At 40.2% G+C, this 20494-nt stretch overlaps 1 protein-coding gene across 1 annotated transcript in view; it reads right to left on the minus strand.

Annotated features, from left to right (window-relative positions):
- Positions 1-682: 682 nt before the first annotated feature.
- The window catches only part of UBE3A (ubiquitin protein ligase E3A), a 1356883-nt gene continuing 1337071 nt past the window's right edge, over positions 683-20494 (minus strand). Inside the window, exon 11 of the mRNA XM_044071814.1 lies at positions 683-1362. Within this exon, the coding sequence (XP_043927749.1) occupies positions 1242-1362 (121 nt within the window). The 3' untranslated portion in view covers positions 683-1241. The remainder of the gene's footprint in view (positions 1363-20494) is intronic.

Below are 20494 nucleotides of genomic sequence, written 5' to 3' on the forward strand. Positions count from 1 at the left end.
CCAGTTAATAAATATATTAAAATTAAATACTCTTCAGCTACTTTGATAAAAAGATTTCCAGATAAGTGAAATAATCTGTTCAACAGCAACATTGTGTCCCAAAATTACACATTAAAAAAAAAAATCAGGACAGCAAATGAGATATCTAAAAATGCAATCAGAAAAATGATATAACATACCAAAATATGAAGGGGACAAAAATTCAGAACTCCAATATCACAGAGTAGGCATTACTGGAACTGGACTGTAGATGAGGCCACAAACTGTAACAATGCTTAAATAAATGTATTAGAACATAAATTAAAAATATAACTGGAATCTGTTTTTTGTATCTGAAAAATGGAACAAGAATCACACAATTAAGATACTCATATCAACATAGACACCTGGGAAGACTTTGGATTGTCACTTTAAAACGGTCAGCATTGAAGTTTAAGAGCACTTTCACATGCCTTTTGCTCATTGCGAAAATTTTTTTTTTTGCAAAACTGGTCACTAAATCTACATGTTTCTGAAACTGCACTTTCCTAGTAAGCAAGTCACAAAATTCTAGTCCATGTACTGACACAGCAGGGTTTGTTTCTTTAAACCTCACACAAAGTATGAATAAAGTCAATGACATGAACATTCGGTTCACAAATATTGTGAAATAACTGAAGTAAAAGTTCTCAAAGCTGAAGGATAACATTCCGAGTTCTCCCTTCCATCTTTATTTGTTCTACACATACGTACAGAAACTCTTTGGGGCTAGAACAGCAGTAATTGCATCACACTACTTCTCAGACTTCAAGTTTCAAAAGCAAACTGTTGGGGGAAAGTACATTTCCTGATTTGATTGGGTAACAGGGACAAGAGCACATTTTTACAGTTTACACATTTTACAAATGATGGTACTTTTTTCCATGGGAGATTACGGTTTCCTTAAATATCCAAAGAAGGCTCAACTCCAAGCAGTTATAAACACAAGCAAAAATGATTTAACCCTTAAAATAAATATTTTAGGAAAAAATCTTTCTGTACATACAAGTGAAAGAATATATAGCACTTTCACACTAAAAGGAGAAAAATTTGTTCATATCAGCAGCTGAAATCTGCTGTTCCAGCCCGCTGTCCCCAGTGAAGGAGGGAGGCACAGACACAAGTGACTAATGTAGCTCACTATCTTATGGCCTTGTTTTCAATGACAGGGATGACGATATCCAATAATTCATTTTTTCTCTCTGTCATTATATTCACATATTTTACAGCATGCCGAATCCTTTGGCATAGGTGATGGCCTTCAATAATCTTTCTTTAAGTTTCTCCTGGTTGGAGTACTCGGGAAGCAAAAGGACGTTGAAGCAGGTGTGAGACGTCGGTAATCTGCATTTGAATGAAGGAAATACAAAGGTCAATTACAAAAAGTTAAAAATATGACAACCAATCACTGTAAATTGTCAAAATTAGGCACTAAAAATAAAGAAAAAAAAAAAAAGATCTCATAGTGGTACAACTGTGAAACTTACCACAGAAGATCAAATCCTGGGATCACTGTTACACAATAACATTCATAAATGCAATTAATTTTTCACAGGTACACAACCAACTGGCCCATTTCCCAGAATTTGGACATCCCCTGCATGAACTAGTCTTCTCCACATGCTGGGCAAAACAAGCTGAAGCCAGGCACAGAAAAACATTTTACATGCTATCAGGGGCACAGGAAAATAATTTTTTTGGGCGGCGAAAGCCAGGGTACATTTTTGGCTAAGCTTATATAGGCCCTAGGGCCAATAGCCTAGTCCCTACCTATGAACCTAATCTTTACATTTTTTGTATGATAATAGGATGGTCGTATCAGAGCTCTTATGTGTTTTTGGAGAGACATCCATATCAAGAGGCACAGCTTTGGCTTCGGGCCTTCGTTTTTTGGCCTTGCGCTTAACAGGCTCTGTAGTCGGTTTGAGGAACATTCCCTCTCAATCTTAGCTAAAAGCTTAAGGCATTGGCTTTCTAAATAAATAGCGACAGACAATAACTGACTTCAGAGGCTCTTGGGTACAAAAGACTGACAGACTGAGCAGTTTTTATGGTTGTGTTGGGGCCCGAGACAGAAGAGGCACTGGGAATGACTACCCTTAGGTGGAATCTGTCTTCCACAGTCACACTTCCCTTTCCTGGATGACATTAGCTTCAATCAAAAATAAGGCAACAGTAAAATACAAAAAAAAAGACTCCCCCAATGGGACACTTATCTTTATAAAAGTAAGTGATTCCGGCAGCACAGTGACGTCCAGGACTGGTGATCTGACTGGCGGCAAAGACGTTCTGAGGACAGAGTGCGTGTACGTCTCTCTTATGGCTGACATTTGTTAGTGGCCTACGTCAGACGTACCGCACACCCTAAGGTAGTAAAAGACTTTGATATACTGGCAGACATTGGGTTGTCACCTTGGCAGGCAACTCCCTCACATAAGAATACTGCAACAGATGAACAAGAAGGACATCAACATTATATGCCATCTTTATTATTATTTTTTTTTTGCATAATAGGACAATATCAAAAAACATATGCCTATGGCATGGGCCTCAGGCAAAGTCAAACTCCTAAGACACCCAAAGCCTCAAACTCAGACCTCTAAGGAATGAACAAACAGATAACAGAAATTTGAGTCCTCTTACCATTTTTATTTGGTGGGGTGGGGGTCATCTACATTGCAGCAGTAACCCCAGAATGTGAATATCTGCTGCTATGGTAAGCTAAGCTTATTACACAGCTATGCTATATTCACCATTCAGATCAATGCTGCAGCAGCATTCATACAAGAGTATTAGCCCTGACCCCAGACCAGCTGAACAGCCTACTCTGCTCCTGAGAAAAACATCTGATTTATAACACTTCAAAAATATATGGCTGGTGGTTCACAACACTATTTCTGAGGAATGCAGCAGAAGCAGTTTTATCTGGCTATCTGCTGCTCTACTGTGATGACCACAGCAGAAAGGAAATGCAGTAGGCTAACTATAAGGATAGTGTCTATTTGTGTAGAACTTTCACCGCATTCCTTACTTCAGAAAGAGAGAAAATCGGTCTAATCCCCCATTCTTTTGTTCTTGCCAAGTAAGACCCAAACTGACTGTGCAAATTAATGTACTAACCTCTTCCCATTGTTCTTAGGGAACAAGACTGGTACCTGGATAGTCAAGTTTAGTGCTACTTCAGAGACTCCCTTGTGAAGGAAAGATGGGAGTACATCTCAAAAATCATCATATTTAGTTAAAATAATGCAGGTGTCACTGGACATCAATGCTTGCAATTCACATACACTTTGAGCAGTGATGACAACCATCAGGAAAGATTATCTTCCCTGCTAAACTTAAGGCCCAATCATTTGCTGGCTTAAACTATGGAAATTTCAGCTTTTTAGAACCAAGTCCAAATTCCATGAGAGATTCTATCAATTATTTAAGTGCCATAAATACAAACTCCTCCTCAAGTAAAAATATTGGCAATGGCAAGGATAACAGTGTTTTTTTTTTTTTTTTGGGAGAGGTGGGGGGGTCACAGAGAGGCAAGATGACATAGCAGATAAGTGAACTGCTTCAGTCTATTTTGCCCACCATGTCAAAGTATTACCTAACAAAGGGTACTTAGGTAGCTGAGGATTTCTTGCACAAAGGCTTCTGGAGAACTGAAGTGATGTGTCATGCCTTCCCACTTTCCTAGGTGTGACATTCTGATTTTGGACCTCTTTCTGAATGGAAAGAACCTCTGGGGCAAAAATGTTCACCTACAGAACTGGAGCCTCCAAACTAACAACTTTTTGGGGGTGGTAGATGTACTACACATTCACTCTGTTGCATCACATGACTGCAACACATGGGAAACATCATGAGTGCTCTCCTTTTTCAGTTGGGATACAGGGAGATACAAAGGCTGCCTCTGCCAGAAGGGGGCCATTAGGACCAGATTTGCTTGATCTTCTCAGACTTTCACCTGGACTCGGGCATACGAGTATGAAGGCATACAGGAGCCCCTTCCCCCAGAGAATGAAAGTGGCAGTGATCACCCAAGCATGCCTACAAGGGAATACAGAGAAGAATCTCATCTGGAAATTCTGGGAGGCAGCAAACATGTCTACGTAGGGAACTCACACTATTATGTGATAAAACTGAAGTCTGCTGGGTCCTATGTCCATCTGTGGGATCTGCCTGTGGACCTGCTCAGCGAGTTTGCTGTAGCATTCTGTTCAACGGGGATGCATAGCATCTTAATGGAAAGTCGTTATGCACAGCTTTTTCCATGCCAGTACTGCAGGTAAGGTCCATTATTTGTTAATTTACTGCATCAATAACAGTATTGTCTATCTGAAGATGTGCAGGGCAAAAATAAGCGCAAAAATATCTGATAAAGCTGTAATAGTTTTTGGATGACATGGTCCCAAATGCCCCTAGACCTCTATCAGATTTAACTTTATTTCCCATGCCAGGTTGAAGCATATGTGGTCAGAAAACTGGCTGCTCTGGTGGGGCACACGCAGTCCTGAAGATCTGGGTTGCCAACTGAGATTCTCTGAGAAAAGGAGGAATCAACAGATGGGTCATGTCCCAGGGGTATACATGTTGTACCTAGAAGTTCTTCAGGAAGCATTACATCATCCTCATATCAAGACTCATTAAGGAAACCATAACAACGTAAGCTGACATGTACACCAGAGCTCTAAGCTGTTACATGGCATTTCTAAGCAAATTCTAGAATAAAGATCTGGAAAAGAGACCAAGTCCAAGGGAGGGTTTTTTTCCATTTGCTCAAAAGTACTCCAAAAGGGTCTTTATTTTGGAAAGAAACCAGTTCAATGCTTGTATTTTATGAAGATCACCAGTTTGACAAGATGGGAGATGGGCAAATGGAGGTCTTTTTGGAGATGTTGGTGAAACTAGGCCAGTGTACTGTATCTGGTGGAGCATGGGTAAATATACACCACCTGGACTCAAATGGGCAAGAACAAAAAAGTTATGCATTTGGGTGAATACCTCCAGGAGCAGTAGAGAGCCCAAAAGGCAAGAATGTGAACCACAAGTGATGGTACCCGTGAAAGATGGGAATGTACAGTAAAACAATCTTTCACTTCCAATCTTTCACACCAATACGGTGGGCATCAGCAGTATTAAAAGTACCTGAAGCATTAACGTTCTGGGCTTTAAGATTCTCTACCAGAAGTGCAAGATGAGAATGCAAATTCTGAAACATCTCACCATTATGCTTTCCAAGCTATTTCCCTAAGACTCGCGGATATATATTTTAACTCTGACATGGCTTTCCCCTTGGACTAGAGGAAAAAACTGAAAGGTACCATATCCCACAATCTCAGAGTTAGTATATACTTCCTCATTTACACTCATTTTGTTGCAGTTCTGAGGATCACAATTAATGCCCCTGTGCATTCAACAGGCTCCAAATTATTTATCCTTAAAAACTTGTTTGCGGTAGAAATCTCCAGAAAGAGTCTTCAAGGTCCATCCTTTCTTGGTACTTAAGACAGTCTTGAGTAAAAGCCTCTATCTTTTTATAGCAGTACCCACTCTACGGTTTAGGCAAACCAGAAGTCGCACTTTCACTGATCTAACCAAGGCCACCTGATATGCAGGAACACGATGGACACCCAAAAAAAAGGAGGAAAGGTTTTGAACTCTAGTTTGTACCCTGCAGCTATGATCTTCATCACCCCAGGCATCCAACGCCAAGGCAAACCAATGACCACTTAAATATTTTAGTTTTCACATACCAGGTGGGGAGGGTGGGAGTAGGGTAAGTAGAACTGTATAAGAATTTACTATAACAGTAGATGGTCATAGTAGACCACTGTTGCAGTAATCCTGACTACTGGGACTTCAGCTGCAGAACACCTAATTTCCACAGTTCTGCACCCTTCATCTTTTAAGTGTGACTGATAAACATCTATTAAGGCTGTCAGGACATTCCCAGTATCAGACAGACATACATCCGGCCACCCACACCATTTTAGAGTGTTTTTGTACAGAAAAAATAAAGGGCTTTTACAAAGAAAGCCAAGGAGCCGGGCCATGGGATTATGCTTAGACAGACAGGCCCTCGGATTCTAAACCGAGGAGTGGTGCAAAAGAAAAAGGTCTAACCAAAACCTATTCAGACTTCTATATGACTTGTACAAGAGAAGGGGAAGTTGATAACACTACTGGGTAAACCATCACATATCAGGGTGCCCAAACACAGAATGAGAAGATGGTGATGGAGTTGGTGGGTGGGGTGGCAGTGGGGGTTAATGAAACAACTATGACAAGTTCTTACACAACTTTACTGTGTTCTTTTAGATCACTACTGCAGTAGCCCTGTCCCAGTACTCAGGACTACTGCAGTAATTATGAGTACTGGCACAATTCCCAGAACTCACAAGGTGAGTACTGGGACAACTCCCAGACCTCATGGGTGTAAGGAATGGCCTATAGGAAAAAAAAATATTTCAATCTTCCTTGAAGATTTTCAATTGGACTTCAAATATCCTGTCCCGTATAACATGTGCTGAGCTGTGCTTGCCAAGGGTCTCGCATTCTATACAATGAGAAGTGTGGAAACCCTTCAACTGTGAGGATTCTTAATCAAAAAGGGAATTTAAAAAGTTGCGCTGAGCAGTTGTCACCAATGGAGTCGTTCTATAGTTGGTTGGCTGTGCACAGCCCTTTTTTTTTCTACAGAAAGCCTTAACCCATACATTAAACAAACCAAAAGCACTGAATAGAGGAAGAGTCAAGCACCGGGCAGCTGAGATAAAAAACAAGTTTATTGTAGATCACAAACTCCACAAAAACGTGAAACACAAAAAAGTCACACAGCGTTTTTCGTCGATACAACAGACTTCTTCAGACAGAAACCTTTCTAGTTTTCATCCGTTCATTCAAAGACTGGACAACCCTTGTTTGCCAGGACATTAGATGAAGCCTTTATCATACTTCATATATCTCCTTGTTCTAGCCTCAGAAAGCTGTGAGGGATGGATTTTTCTGTCAACAACAGGAGATCCAGTAGTCAGACCAATTTCTAGAGAAAACAGGAATTAGAAGCCCCAAACAGAACAATAAAAAAAAATGTGGCAAACCAGCAAGGATCCATAGTTTGGAACATCTTTTCAAGGTGTCTTACACAGCAAGAGTTTTCACTTTTGGAAAAAGGTTTATCCTTTATTCCCTCACAGCTTTCTGAGGCTAGAACAAGGAGATATATGAAGTATGATAAAGGCTTCATCTAATGTCCTGGCAAACAAGGGTTGTCCAGTCTTTGAATGAACGGATGAAAACTAGAAAGGTTTCTGTCTGAAGAAGTCTGTTGTATCAACGAAAAACGCTGTGTGACTTTTTTGCGTTTCACATTTTTGTGGAGTTTGTGATCTACAATAAACTTGTTTTTTATCTCAGCTGCCCGGTGCTTGACTCTTCCTCTATTCAGTGCTTTTGGTTTGTTTATTGGTTGGCGTTTTTTGCACTGATCTTCCATTTCTTATCTTAATCCATACATTAGCTATCTCAACTTCAGGTTTCAGTAACCTGAGCAGAGTGAAAAAAATCACACCCTGAACTGCAGTAAAGCCTGTCTGAGATAGCTGCACATCTCGGTCTAAAATTATGCACCCCCTTACTAATCATTAATAAGTTTACCTGAGCTATTCCCTGGCCCAGCACCATCAAACAAAAAGCAGTTACAGTCCCTTAAGTCCCTAAATCATTTCTGTCTAAACCATGGACTAGCACCTCCCACAACTTCTGTAGTCAGCCAGATTGATATGGGTATATTGAGACAATAAATCCAAGAACCACGGAAGCAGTTCACCAGCGATGACCAACACACTTTATTGCAAGCACAGAAAACAAATCACTGCAAAACGTTATATATTATATGTTATGTATATTGAGACAATGTAAGAATGATCTCATGCTTTCTGACAATCTATTACTCAAACAGCATAGCACAGTGTTTGAGACATGTACATATACAATGGCATTCAACTCAGACGTCAGTACTGTCAGCAGTAAACCGCACACCACACCAAGACCATCATACTGCACATACTCCTTCATACGATTCAACTCAGACATCAGTATTGTCAACAGTAAGTCCAAAACAAACTAGTAAGCTGATGGTTAACCAGTACTCAATATCCGAACAAACTCCAAAACATAAAAAGAACACTGGATATACTCAGATTATTTTATTAAAGATTGCAAGTTAAAACCTCTCTTTAGAAATAAAACTTTCACCATAAGGCTTCCTCAGGCGAATACATCTTAGCAGTAGCAGTCAACAGTTAATCATTAAAGTCACATAGCACAATTTCAAACAGATTGATGTAATTCCCTTAAGTAAGGTTTTAAAGTGAAACAGTCATTTAGTCCTGGTGGCAAATGGGACTTCATCTGGAAGATCCATTTCATTTCCTCATTTTCTGTTAACATTTTTACATCGCCACCTCTAAGTGGTTTGTAAATGACCTTCAATATCAAAAATGTAAACATGTTGTTCATTCTATCTAAAATGTGTTTACTTAATGTATTTGTCAATAATTTACATTTTATATCGCTAAGATGACCAGCTATATGTTGTTTGAACCTTCTATTGGTCATTCCCACATAATAGCTTTCACATAATTCACATTTAGCCATATAAACTAAGTTACTGGTATTGCAGTTTCCATAAGCTTGTAATATAAACTCTTTTTTGTGACAAGATGTATTATTGATCGCTTTGTATACAAATATTTACAATAAACACAATTGTTACATTTGAAAGTACCCTGCTTGCATCCACTTCCTAGAAAAAAAACTATTTGGCAGCTCCTTGTAGCACAATGTCTGCTTCAACGTACAATTGCGTTTATAACCAAACACTGGACCTTCTGCTACTAAATTTTGCAGCTGTTGAACGTTTCATAAAATTTCCAAATACTTCATACTAATATTTTTTATTTCTGTTTTATTTCTATTATAAGTGAGCATACATCTTGTTTTATTTCATCTAATTCATGTTCTATCCTTCCCTTGATGACCCCTACTAAAGTATGGGACTATATCTTGTTCTGACTATTGGTGTTGAACCTCTCATAATGCTTTATCTACTGCTCTCTCTGAGTAACCTCTCATGAGAAAGTCCTGACCCATATTGATTAACTGACTCATTGATTTTATCTAGTTGTGTGTTCAAGACTATGTTATCAAACACAAAGGGAGGGTGCATATTATTAAGATGTAAATAACTACTACGTTTCACCTCTTTTCTATACATTTCAGTGTGTATTTAAACTTGCCTATTTAACAGCATCACATCTGCTCAGAAGAGCATTCATGCTTGAATTTTAAAAAAATGTGCTTTTATTAGCATACACAAAAAATCCATGAAACTCATCTAAACTCCCCTCCCACATAAAAAAAAAAAGTTCATCCACGAAACGCTTGTAAAATGTAATGAAATCTCTATATGCATTTACTGTGGAAAGAACATATTTTTCCTCCCATATATACATAACAATGTTTGCATAAGTATTAGCTACACTTAGTTTCATAGGTAGATACTAGGCTATTGGCCCTGGGGCCTACATAAGCCTAGCCAAATGGTACCGTGGCTTTCGCCACCTAAGAAAATTATTTTCCTGTGCCCCTTTCGAGCAGAGCCACAGAAGTGATCCCCTGTAGTGAATTTCCTATCTCCCATCCAATCATCAAGATTTTTCTTGAAGAGTGCTAATGAGGACCTTTGTTTAATATACATAGTTTGTTCCAGAGTATGGGAAGTCTCTGGGACAGGAAACTATTCCTCCAGCATGTTCTGTTTATTCTGGTGACAAGGTTTAGGTCCCTAGAGCGTATAGCTCGGAGGGATTGGAATTTCTTTAAGTGGAGCATGACCAACAGCTCTGGGTTTGACATAGCTTTGTATGTTAGGCAGAGATCGCCTCTGAGTAGGCGATATGCGACAGAGTAAAGCTGGAGTTTTTTGAGACGGTCTGTGTAGGGCATCTGTTTGAGGCTGGTAATCCTCTTTGTCAGGTATCTCTGCAGCCTTTTCAGTTGTTGTAGATGTCTTGTGAGGTACATACCAAAAGGGGTGTTGCACTCTATAATGGGTCTAATGGGTGACGAGTAGAGGGGAACAATGACCTCTTTTTTCCTGGATGAGAAACCTTTTGTGATGAGTTGTGCCACGTACAAGGATTTCCTGACTACTGTGGCGATGTGATTATCAAAGGAGAGACTACTGTCCACCTGAGTCTGAAGGTCTCATCACACTTTCGGTGTTAAGTAGACTACCGCCTATGTGGTACTTCATGGGTACAGAGTTTTTACCAAAGGGGATGACAATGCACTTTTTGGCATTGAGCTTGAGGCCATGGCTTTAACACCAGGCATCTGTCTCAGTGAGACCCTTTTGCAGGATGTCCACATCGTTAGGAGTTTTGATTTTGGCTCCTAGTTTGCAGTCATCTGCGAACTTTGTTAGCCAAAGACCTTCTGTGTTAGTCTGTACTTCAGTGAAGTACATACCAAACAGGAGTGGTCCCGGGACCGAACCCTGTGGTACTCCACTTGTCACTGGTCTGAAGTTGGATTTGGAGTCTGCTACTTTCACAGTGTGGGCTCTGTCAGTGAGTCAGTTGGCAACCCATCTTGTGACATAGGGATTTATACTTAGTTTAGTGAGTTTAGCTAGAATTCCAGAGTGGCAGATGATGTCAAAAGCCTTGGCGAGATCTAGATAAGCTGTGTGAACCACCTTACCCTCATCTACGGCTTTGGTGACCGCTTCAAAGAAGTCTATCAAGTTTAGGAGACATGATCTGCCTTTTACAAACCCAAACTGGGTGGGGTCCACAGTTTGGAGATTACCAATGTCATTGTTTATAAGTTCCATAGCCTTGCAGACCAGGCTAGTCAGGCTAATGGGGGGGGGGGTAGTTTCCAGGGTCCGTGGTGGCCCTCCCTTTTTGGAGTGGGATAACCATCGCTGTGCACTATTCAGTGGGCATAAAGCCTGAGGTGAGGCTATGATTGAACATGGTACTTAGGTGGGGTGCCAGTTCGTTCTGTAGTTCATGTAGAACGCAGCCAGGAATGTTGTCAGGTCCCATGGATGCTGTGTTCTTGGCTTTGGAGAGTGTGTTTTTTACCTGTGCAGCCATGATTAAAGGAACTTTGCATTCTTCCGGTATAGAGATGGGCCCATTAGGGGATGAGAGGGGGGGGTAAAGTTAGCACTGAACCTATCTGCCAGGATGTTGGCAATATCAGTTGGTTTTGTATATTTAGTGCCATTGTGCTGTAACTCAGAGAAGATCTGAGTGTTGCCACTGAGATTCTTGACATAGCTATAGAATGCTCTGTGGTTGTTCATAGACAGGATCATAGATTAGTACTAGGCTAATTGCCCTTGTGGGCCATTTTAAGCCTAGCCAGTTACCCCGTGTGAGAATCAAAACCTGTACCTTGTGTCTGCAAGGTAAACACCTTAACCATTCTGCCAACCTCCCACCCTGTCTTTAGAATCAATGGAGATTTTGTTTTCGTAACTAGCTTTGGATGATTTTATGAGGGATCTCAGCTTCTTACTGAGGCTGACCAGGAAGTTCCTCCAATCATGGGATTTTACTCTTTTTTTTTGCAACCGTTTCTTTCTTCTGTTGTAGAGTTTTGTTTATGGCAGGGAACCACCAGATTGGCTTCCTTTTTTTGGAGGATAGCATCTTGGTTCTGTTAGGGATTGCACGATCCATGCACTCGTGTAAGTGCATATAAAATGCATTTGTGTAGGATTCAGCAGTCATCCTCTATTGCCCATCAGCATGGGTGTCGTGAAGTTTGCCACTTCTGTCTTAAGAAGTGTGAAGTTGGCTTTGGAAAAAATTTTTACGGTGGTTTCCCTAATGGGGGGTGGGGTGGGATGTGGATGTCTAGTGTGATTAGCTTGTGGTCAGATCTGACCAACGAGGAATTGACCTCTGGTGTGGAACACCGGTTGCTCATGTTGGTAATGACCAGGTCTAGGATATTGCTGCCCCTGGTGGGGGTGTGGATAAGTTGATCCAAGGCGCTGGAATTTATGAATTCCAGAAAACGTACCCATCTCTATGCCCTCTTGTTGATAATATAGTTTCGTTATCACATAAAAATACATTGTTAGCCAAGACTCATCTTAACATTTCACAAGGCAAACTAATTTTCTGCATCTCATAACCTGAATATTTTACTAAGAATGTCTTGGTGCTAGCGATCCCTTCATCATGTGGTACAGAAGTAAAAAATGAATCAACATCCATAGTAACAAAGTGCGACCTATCATTTAAAAGACCCCCTGACCAAGTATAAAACTGCTCCAAGAAGCTAGCTGTATCTTTCAAAATGGTGGGCATTTTGTCCAAAACTATTCATAACTGCTGTTCCAGATATTTGGACATAGGTTCTGTCACCCACCCTCTTGAAGACACTATAGGCTTCATGGGGGGGGGGGGGAATCACTCATACTCATGTAATTTTGGTATGCCATAAATAAATGGCAGTTTCGAATTTTCAACTAATAAATAGTTGAACAAGTCATCTGTAATAAAGGCCAGTGGCACGCATTTTACATAACCTGCTATTAAATTCTAAACATAAGCCATTTACTTCATTCCTTGTGATGGTTTTTGTTAGATAATATGAATATAAGGCTGAAATTAATTCTGTTGTAAATATGCTGAAAGATAAAGTATAGAATAAAAAGTTTGCTTGAATATATGTATAGAGTTTAGCAATGTAAAATGTGCATTCATACTGTATGTATAACAGACCGGCTTCTCTTCACAGCATCAAAAAGAAAAAGCCTAACAAAGCAATATTGGAAAGCAAGGATTACATGATTTTCTCATGTTTGCAGAACAAATATCTATTAACAGACATCCTTTTTTATAAACTCAGCAATACGTGATGTTTTTCAGTAGGAAAAGAACAGACGTTTCTTTCATACTTCTGTTATTCTGATTGCGTGCATTTTCACATCAGCAGAACTGCTGACAGGACAATAGAAAAGTCTGAAAAAAGACATTATGTGACTTCACACAGAAGGCCAAAAAAGATACCAAGAGGAAATAACATCTATGTGCGTGACTAGCACTCTATATAACAATTATAGTAGTTCAGTTATGTGAGAAAGGGACAGAGAGAGGTATTTTGTAGAAGTCCTTATTTATATCTGTAATGAAGGAAAACTTTGTAAATATATGCTACAAACTAACAGAAAGAGTTTGTTATAAAATAAGTTATCTGTAACTGTGCTTATAGCTGCAAAATATATTTCTTTATCAGTGTGTAATTTGAAAGGCTTGGTGCTTTAAACAGACTACAGATGGAGTCATGCAAAGCTCTGTGTCTCTGATTCAGCAGTAAACAGCACAGCAAGACTGTGTGTCTTAAGCAGACTTTTGATCCAGCACAGCACAGAGCAGAGCGCACAAATTAAAATAAATTTTTCAATGGTGACCCTAACTAACGTTCCTAGCCTGTATCCAAAAACAGGGGGAGTGAGTGGGTAATGCCTTGTATAAGGTCACTCCTGTAAAAGCAAAGTAACCAACGTTTATGTGAAGTACTTCAGATTTCTATAGTTTTCTACAGTTTGTAGCAATACAGTTCATTAGACGTCTAAATCCGGAGAGACTGCAGTGAAGGAAGGTGAGCAGTGCCATAAATTCTCTAGAAAAGGTACAATACAAAGTTGTAAGACTGAAACTGCCAGTTTTGCTGTACCAACTTCACAAGTGACTACAGAGACTTTTCAACCATCTACAGTAAAGCAGCTTGGTCATCTGCCTCTCTGTTGACTGGTAAGAAAATTATTCTGTTACATAGAGTATGAATGCCATAGAGGTAATAATAATAATAATAATAACAGAATGAAATGTATATACAGCATATTAGCAAATGTAAAACCTTTTTAGGGCAAGTTAATAGTAAGGCATTATGCAAATGGATTGCAATATTTGACTGGTATCTGAAACAAAATCATGTGTGGTATAAAAAATGTTTGTGTGTACAATGTCATAAAAATACAGTGCATGCCACTATTCAAAGGTTAGACTGTACAGATAAAAAAATTAATGGTAAAGAACCAAGAAAAGTTAATATGCTAACATTAAATTCAGATGTTAGTTATGTTCTGTCACCAGATGTAAAAGGTTTACTTCAGAGTTGCAACAACAGTCAAATCAGTTACTGATAAAACCTCTAGTACATTTTGTTACAAAAGAATGTAATAAACTTTTAAAAGACAGACACAATGAGTTCAGGAAGCTTAGTCAAGTTATACATACATATTTTCAAAAGTGCTTAGGAGTTTCAAATTCAGTAGAACAGCTTACTAAAGAATGGCAGAAACACCGTGCAACATTACAGGAAACTCTTCCACAGCAGTTGCAGGATAAAGGAAATAAATTAGCTGAACTGACAGAGACTGGGGACTTCCTGCATACACAGCTAATCTGTACAGAATAAATACATTTTATAATATGTTTATGTTTTGAAAATGGTTAAATATACATGGTAGGATGGTAGGATCTGATGTATGGACAAATCATTCTTAAATGTTTTACTTTCATTCAGTTAAAGCAAGACATTTTATCAGTAGTACAGTATATAACTGCTATTCTAATAGCATATTCAAAAGGTACACAACAGTTTTAGTGTATAAAAATCAAATGAAAATAGTTAACAGTAAAGATTTAAAATCACAAGACAAACATGCTTAAATAAAGATTTAAAGTCACGAGACTGACATGCATGCATTTTCTTTTCATCTAGAGTACATTTGTTTACAATGCACAAAAGCAAAAGGCAGACAACAGCTAATATAAATATACACGTGTTAGTTAAGCTAATATCTATTTGTTTTTTTACAATTTTTATATAATTGTATAGTAACACCACACCAAACAGTTAAAGTTCTGAATTTTAAAAGGAAATAAAATCACAAATGGTATTAGTCAAACAGTTTTTCTAAAATTAATGGCAGGGCAGTTAAACAAAAAAATACTGAAAAAATGTGTAAGCTAATTGTAAAATAATATTTAGTTTGCATATTTATGCAAATCACAAATATAATACTAAGTGTTTTATAACTGCATTTTACTAACAGATGATTAAAGGAAAAATGCTAAAAGGGTTAGTGAACAGGGCTGACGAAAGAGAAGTAGTAGGAAGACCAGTAATATTCTGAATTTGGGGACCCTGAAGTAAGTACTTTGTTTTGAAAGGTCCAGGATGTGCATCTATGACCCCTCCATTCTAGACAGCAGAAACAGGCTTTGGTACAACCCCCCCCCCATTTGTTCCTCTCTGGGAACGGGGCCTTTTACCTCCAAAAGTTGGAGGAGATTCTGGTGAAAAGAGGCAATTAAATGCATTTGATCTTTTGGCATGGAGGGAAGATACCTGTTCATTTGAGGTTTCTTCATTATCTTTAGTTTTTAAACCTGAGAAATGATCGGTAATGCCCATTTGCCCTCTGTAATCACCTCAAAGTTTTTTGGGGCACTGTATTAATCTTCCAGCTATCTTTAAAGGTAGGGTGGGAAGAAGAAAAAAGAACCACACAGTTGTGGCTGCTTCGTAACAGTGGAAGACGCTTCTGTTCCCAGGACTTGCCTTTATAGTTTCCCTGACTTTTTTCTTATGTTGGATCCCTTTTTCTTTTCACTTTTCTAACTTCTTCTTGCCTACTAGGTCTAGAAGGCGATTCCTGTCCCATCCTGACATGGGAAAAGGACAGAGCTGTTTCATACTCTGCATAGTTCTCTCTTCTCCATTTTCTTAACACGCTTCACTAGTGAGGGACCCAAAGAACAGCTCCCTGTCCAGTACAGCCCTTGGACATCTGACAGGAGCTGTTGTCAGAGCCAGGCATGTCTTCTTATGACAACTACAGTACTGTAACCACATAAGTGGTCTGCCATCTAACTAGCTGCATGAACAAGTTCTAGTAACTCTGCTCTTGGGTTCCGATCAGACACCTTACCAATACTCTCAATGACTTAATTCAGGAAAACAATTTGTTTTCTTGGTCACGTGTGTCTGAATTTAAGGCCAGAAGGGCAGCTGTATCATTCTTCCCACACTGGTCTCTAGCATTCTGTCTGGGACAGTAGTCAAGTCAAGAACCAGTTTGTACCCCTTCTCTGGTTTGCCTCAGCTTTCTTGTAAAGGGAATTATGAGACTTCTTGACCATAAACAACTTATTAGGTTTCTTGGAGGCAGTGGGTTGGCTGTTTTCTTACTTAGAAACTGCAAAAAAGCATCTTCTGGAGCCTCAAAATAGGAGGGATACCCACAGAATTAATGGCATCCAAGCCCAATAAATTAAAACAACTTTTTTGGACATCTGCTGCCTCTGACTTTCCATTTCAAGTATGCTTTAGTCATGCAAAGAATGCCTTCAAATGACATCTCCCCAGTGGATGAGGCAGAAAAAATAGTGGATCCTGTAACAGTGTCATAGCCTAAGAAGAAAAAAACTGGGAACAACCCAATTCCTCCTGCTCACTCAAAGGGAAGTCATCCATTACCTTCTCATGGAGGGCTCACTCTCTCATTTACCATAAGATACTCTAGACACAGAGGGATCAAGCTTGGCTTAAAGTTTTATAAAGCCTGGAGAAAACTCTCAGCCAAGGAAATTCACTTCTCTGGAATAGCCTGGGGTAGATTGGGGGGTAAGGACCCACCAGATCTCTGAGCACTAGACATCTGCAGGGAAGCTGGGGAAGGTGATTTATTTTTCACCTTTTGCATTCTCTTGGTAGGGATATCCACCTTGGAGGTCTTAACCTGTGGATAAGGTTCTTCAGCTTCCATCCCAAGACCAGCTATATCCTTCCATCACAAGGACAGTGGGTCACCCATCCTCCCCTTCCAAGATAATGAGGCAAGCTTTGACAATGGACATCCACACCAAATGACAAACCACGGTTGTCAGTTTGGTGGGAGGATTCTACTTCCCTTGAAGTGACTGAATCAAAGGGGCTTCATCAGAAGCTTTGGGAATCTGGGCTGTACAGTCCAGGGGCTACAAAATTGCCTACTTGGGACCTACAGACTTGAGCCACGACTGGACATTGGAAGATGAAGTCACTATCCCCATTTCCTTTTCCACCTTAAGATTGCTTTTTTCTTTGGGAGGGCTGGAGATTTAAGAACTCGAATATGCCATGTCAGACATGGCTGAGTGTTAAAGCTTCTTTCCTGTCAAAGTAGTTTTCAAGGGAAACACTGCCTACTTCTCACGATTCTGAGGTAAATCTCTGACAGACCCTGCAGTGTTCAACAATGTGTTCCAGACCCAAGAAAAATATACAACTGGTATGAAACGCTGTGTGGAAATCTGCCTTTCTTGTGTTTTTTTCGGTGAGCATAACAAGTGTTTAAGAAAAAACATATATAACACGCAAAACAGAGAAGTTAATCATGTAGACAACAGTTTCTTTAACTTTCAGTACCAGTAGCAACAGCATCACACTCGCATTTAATGGAAAGTATGCACGCTTTACTAGAGGTCAACAGCAGAGTCCACTAGAAATTCTGCCATTTCTACTAATCATTTTGAAACTGTGCATCACTATATGAGTTTGTCAAATGATCCAGTAGTTACTTTTGCTGTTAGGCAAGAAACTACTGGCAGATGATCTTCTCGTGTCATGCAAGATGCTTGCTGACTCAGCAAAATGATTCTTGTGTTGATATTTACCCTCAGTCTTCTCACTTTAATATAAAGGTGGTCAGATTTTTTTTAAGTGCTAGAGGACTACGAGTTTGGCTGTAGAGGTACATTCGCAAAGTACTCGCAAACTCCTGGCCTGAGAACTGACTGTTTGGATTCAAGTCTATGTCCTCGTGGGATTCAAAACATTTTCTGTGAATCCCACTAAAAAGCTCCCTCATACGGTTTAAGGTCTCTCTGAAGGAGATGTCTTTCAGCAAGGAGCCACATGACAATTTTAAGTATAAGTTAGGTTCAGCTCTCTGAAACTGCTTCATTAAAAAAGTAATGCATTTAATACAACATTCCATCTGTGCTGTCCATTTTCATTCTTCAACTGTTTGGTTCAGATCCGATACTTGGATCCGACTCGGATGTTACTTTAGCTCATAGCCACCAAAAAACTTGCGAGCTCCTTCCTTACCCATAATGCACCAACCCCTAACATACCTCATATCTTGTTTGCTGGTTGACAAAGTAGGAAGTAGCACCATAAAATTCATAACAGAAGAAGCCAGATCTGGAGCTCAACATGGACAGTGATGCTTTATAAACTCTCATTATTCCAGAAATCAATTGTGAAAAAGGTTGGAGGTTGGTGGGTGGGGAGTAGAGGAAGAATGAAAATGGACAACACAGATGGGACATTATGGTGAGTACGTAACTTCTTTATCCGATGTCAGTTTTCATTCTATATTCCAACTGTTGGGACAGCGTCCCTAGCTACATAAATTCCTGAGTGGACTCTAAGGAAGGATATTCCTGAGCACATTTGAACCAAAGGCTGCTCTTCCCCTTGAGACCAGATCTAGTATGCAATGAGTAATAAAGGTATGAGGATTGGCCCTAGTTGGAACTGCACATGTCATCCATTGAAGCTCTAGATAGAAACACTGTAGTATTAGCCACGGACCTAGTTGAATGGGCTCTTAAAAGTCTTGATAAGGATAAGCTCAACTTGTTGTAGATAAATGATATGCAATCCATCAGCCATCTGGCTACAGTTACATTTGCAAGTGATGTGCCCAATTTAGAATCTGCAAAGGAAACAACTGATTTGTCTTCCCAAGTTCTTTTATTTTATGCAAGTAAATCATAGGAAGTTACTAGGCTTTTGGCTCTGAGGCCTTTACAAGCCTAGCCAAGAGAGTTTTAGCCCATTTTCTGACAAGTCAGCACCCAATGCCCCTGTCCAGCAGGGACACAGGTGGAATCCCAGGGATGTATTTTCTGTTCCCCATCCAGTTATCCAGGTTGCTCTTAAAAAGGGTTAATGAGGTACTCTGCTTGATGTGGAGCAGGAGTCTATTTCACAGAATGGGGAGTCTCTGGGACACATCTGTCCCACCCACAAATCCTACTGATGTCACAGACCTGGTTGAGGTTGTGCGTGTGGGTTATTCAAATGGAGCTGACTTGCAGATATGCAGCAGCCCCATCACAGCGGGGTTTGAGATTGTTTTGTATGCCAGACAGAGGTCACCTCTGAAGAGTCTGCAGGAGACTGAGCAGAGGGACGGGGCCTTTAGCATATCTGTGTAGGGTAGATGTTTGAGGCCGTGGATTCTCCTGGTGAGGAACATCTGTGGTCTCTTCCATCTGTTGCATGTGCTTTGTGAGGTGCATGCCGAAAGGGGCACTGTACTCAATAATGGGTCTTATAAAGGGAAGAATATAGGAATGTTATGACCACCCCTGTCCCTGGATCAGATACACTTACTAATTAGGTGGGCCATGTAGAAAGCTTTCTGTACAACGGGAGGCAATATGGTGGTCAAAAGTCACTTTGCTAACAATCTGGGTGCCCAAGTCCCTCACAACTGATTATGTGCTTAGGACCTTATTAATGTGATAATTTGTGGGGACATCGCTCTACCCAAAGGGAATGACGACACATTTTTTGGCATTCAGTTTGAGGCCATGTTTCTGGCACCAGTCATTTGTTTGGAGGATGTTCACATCACTAGGGAAATTGATGACCGCACCCAGCATGTAGTCATCTGCAAACTTGGTCAGCCACAGCCCACTGGTTTTGGCTTGCACCTCAAAAAAGTATATCCCAAACAACAAAGGCCCCAAGACCAATCCCTGGGGTACACCGCTCATTACAGGTCGACTGCTTGAGGTGGTTTCCCTTATTTTGACTATGTGGGTTCTATCAGTGAGCCAGTTTGCTACCCATCTGGTAACATACGGATTGATGGCTAGTTGAGAGAGTTTATCTATTATACCTGAGTGGGGAATAGTATCAAAGGCTTTGGCCACTGGCCAGGTCAAGTTAGGCGGCGTGTATCATCTTTCCCTTGTCCATGGCTTTGGTGACTATCTCAAAGAAGTCGACCAAATTTAACAGGCACCACCTTCCCTTGAAACCAAACTGTGTGGGATTGAGTGTTTGGAGGTTGCCAATGTCCTTATTAATGAGGTCTATGATAATCCGCTCCATGGCCTTGCAGATCAGGCTAGTTAGGCTGATGGTTCTAAAATTTTCTGGATCGGGGGACGCTCCACCTTTGTGCAAAGGGATGACAGTGGCTGTCCTCCACTAGGCTGGGACAAAGCCAGTACTCAGGCTTTGGTTGAATAAGGTGCCTAATGGTGCTGCAAGTTCCTGCCTGAGTTCATGTAGGATGCAGCCTGGGATGTTAACGGGTCCCATGGAGGCTGTATTTTTTGCCTTTGAGAGGGCAGTGATGACTTGCTCCCTAGAGATA

The sequence above is a fragment of the Protopterus annectens genome, chromosome 5.part0, assembly GCF_019279795.1.
Source record: "Protopterus annectens isolate FY-2018-M chromosome 5.part0, PAN1.0, whole genome shotgun sequence".
Classification (NCBI taxonomy): Eukaryota; Metazoa; Chordata; order Ceratodontiformes; family Protopteridae; genus Protopterus; species Protopterus annectens.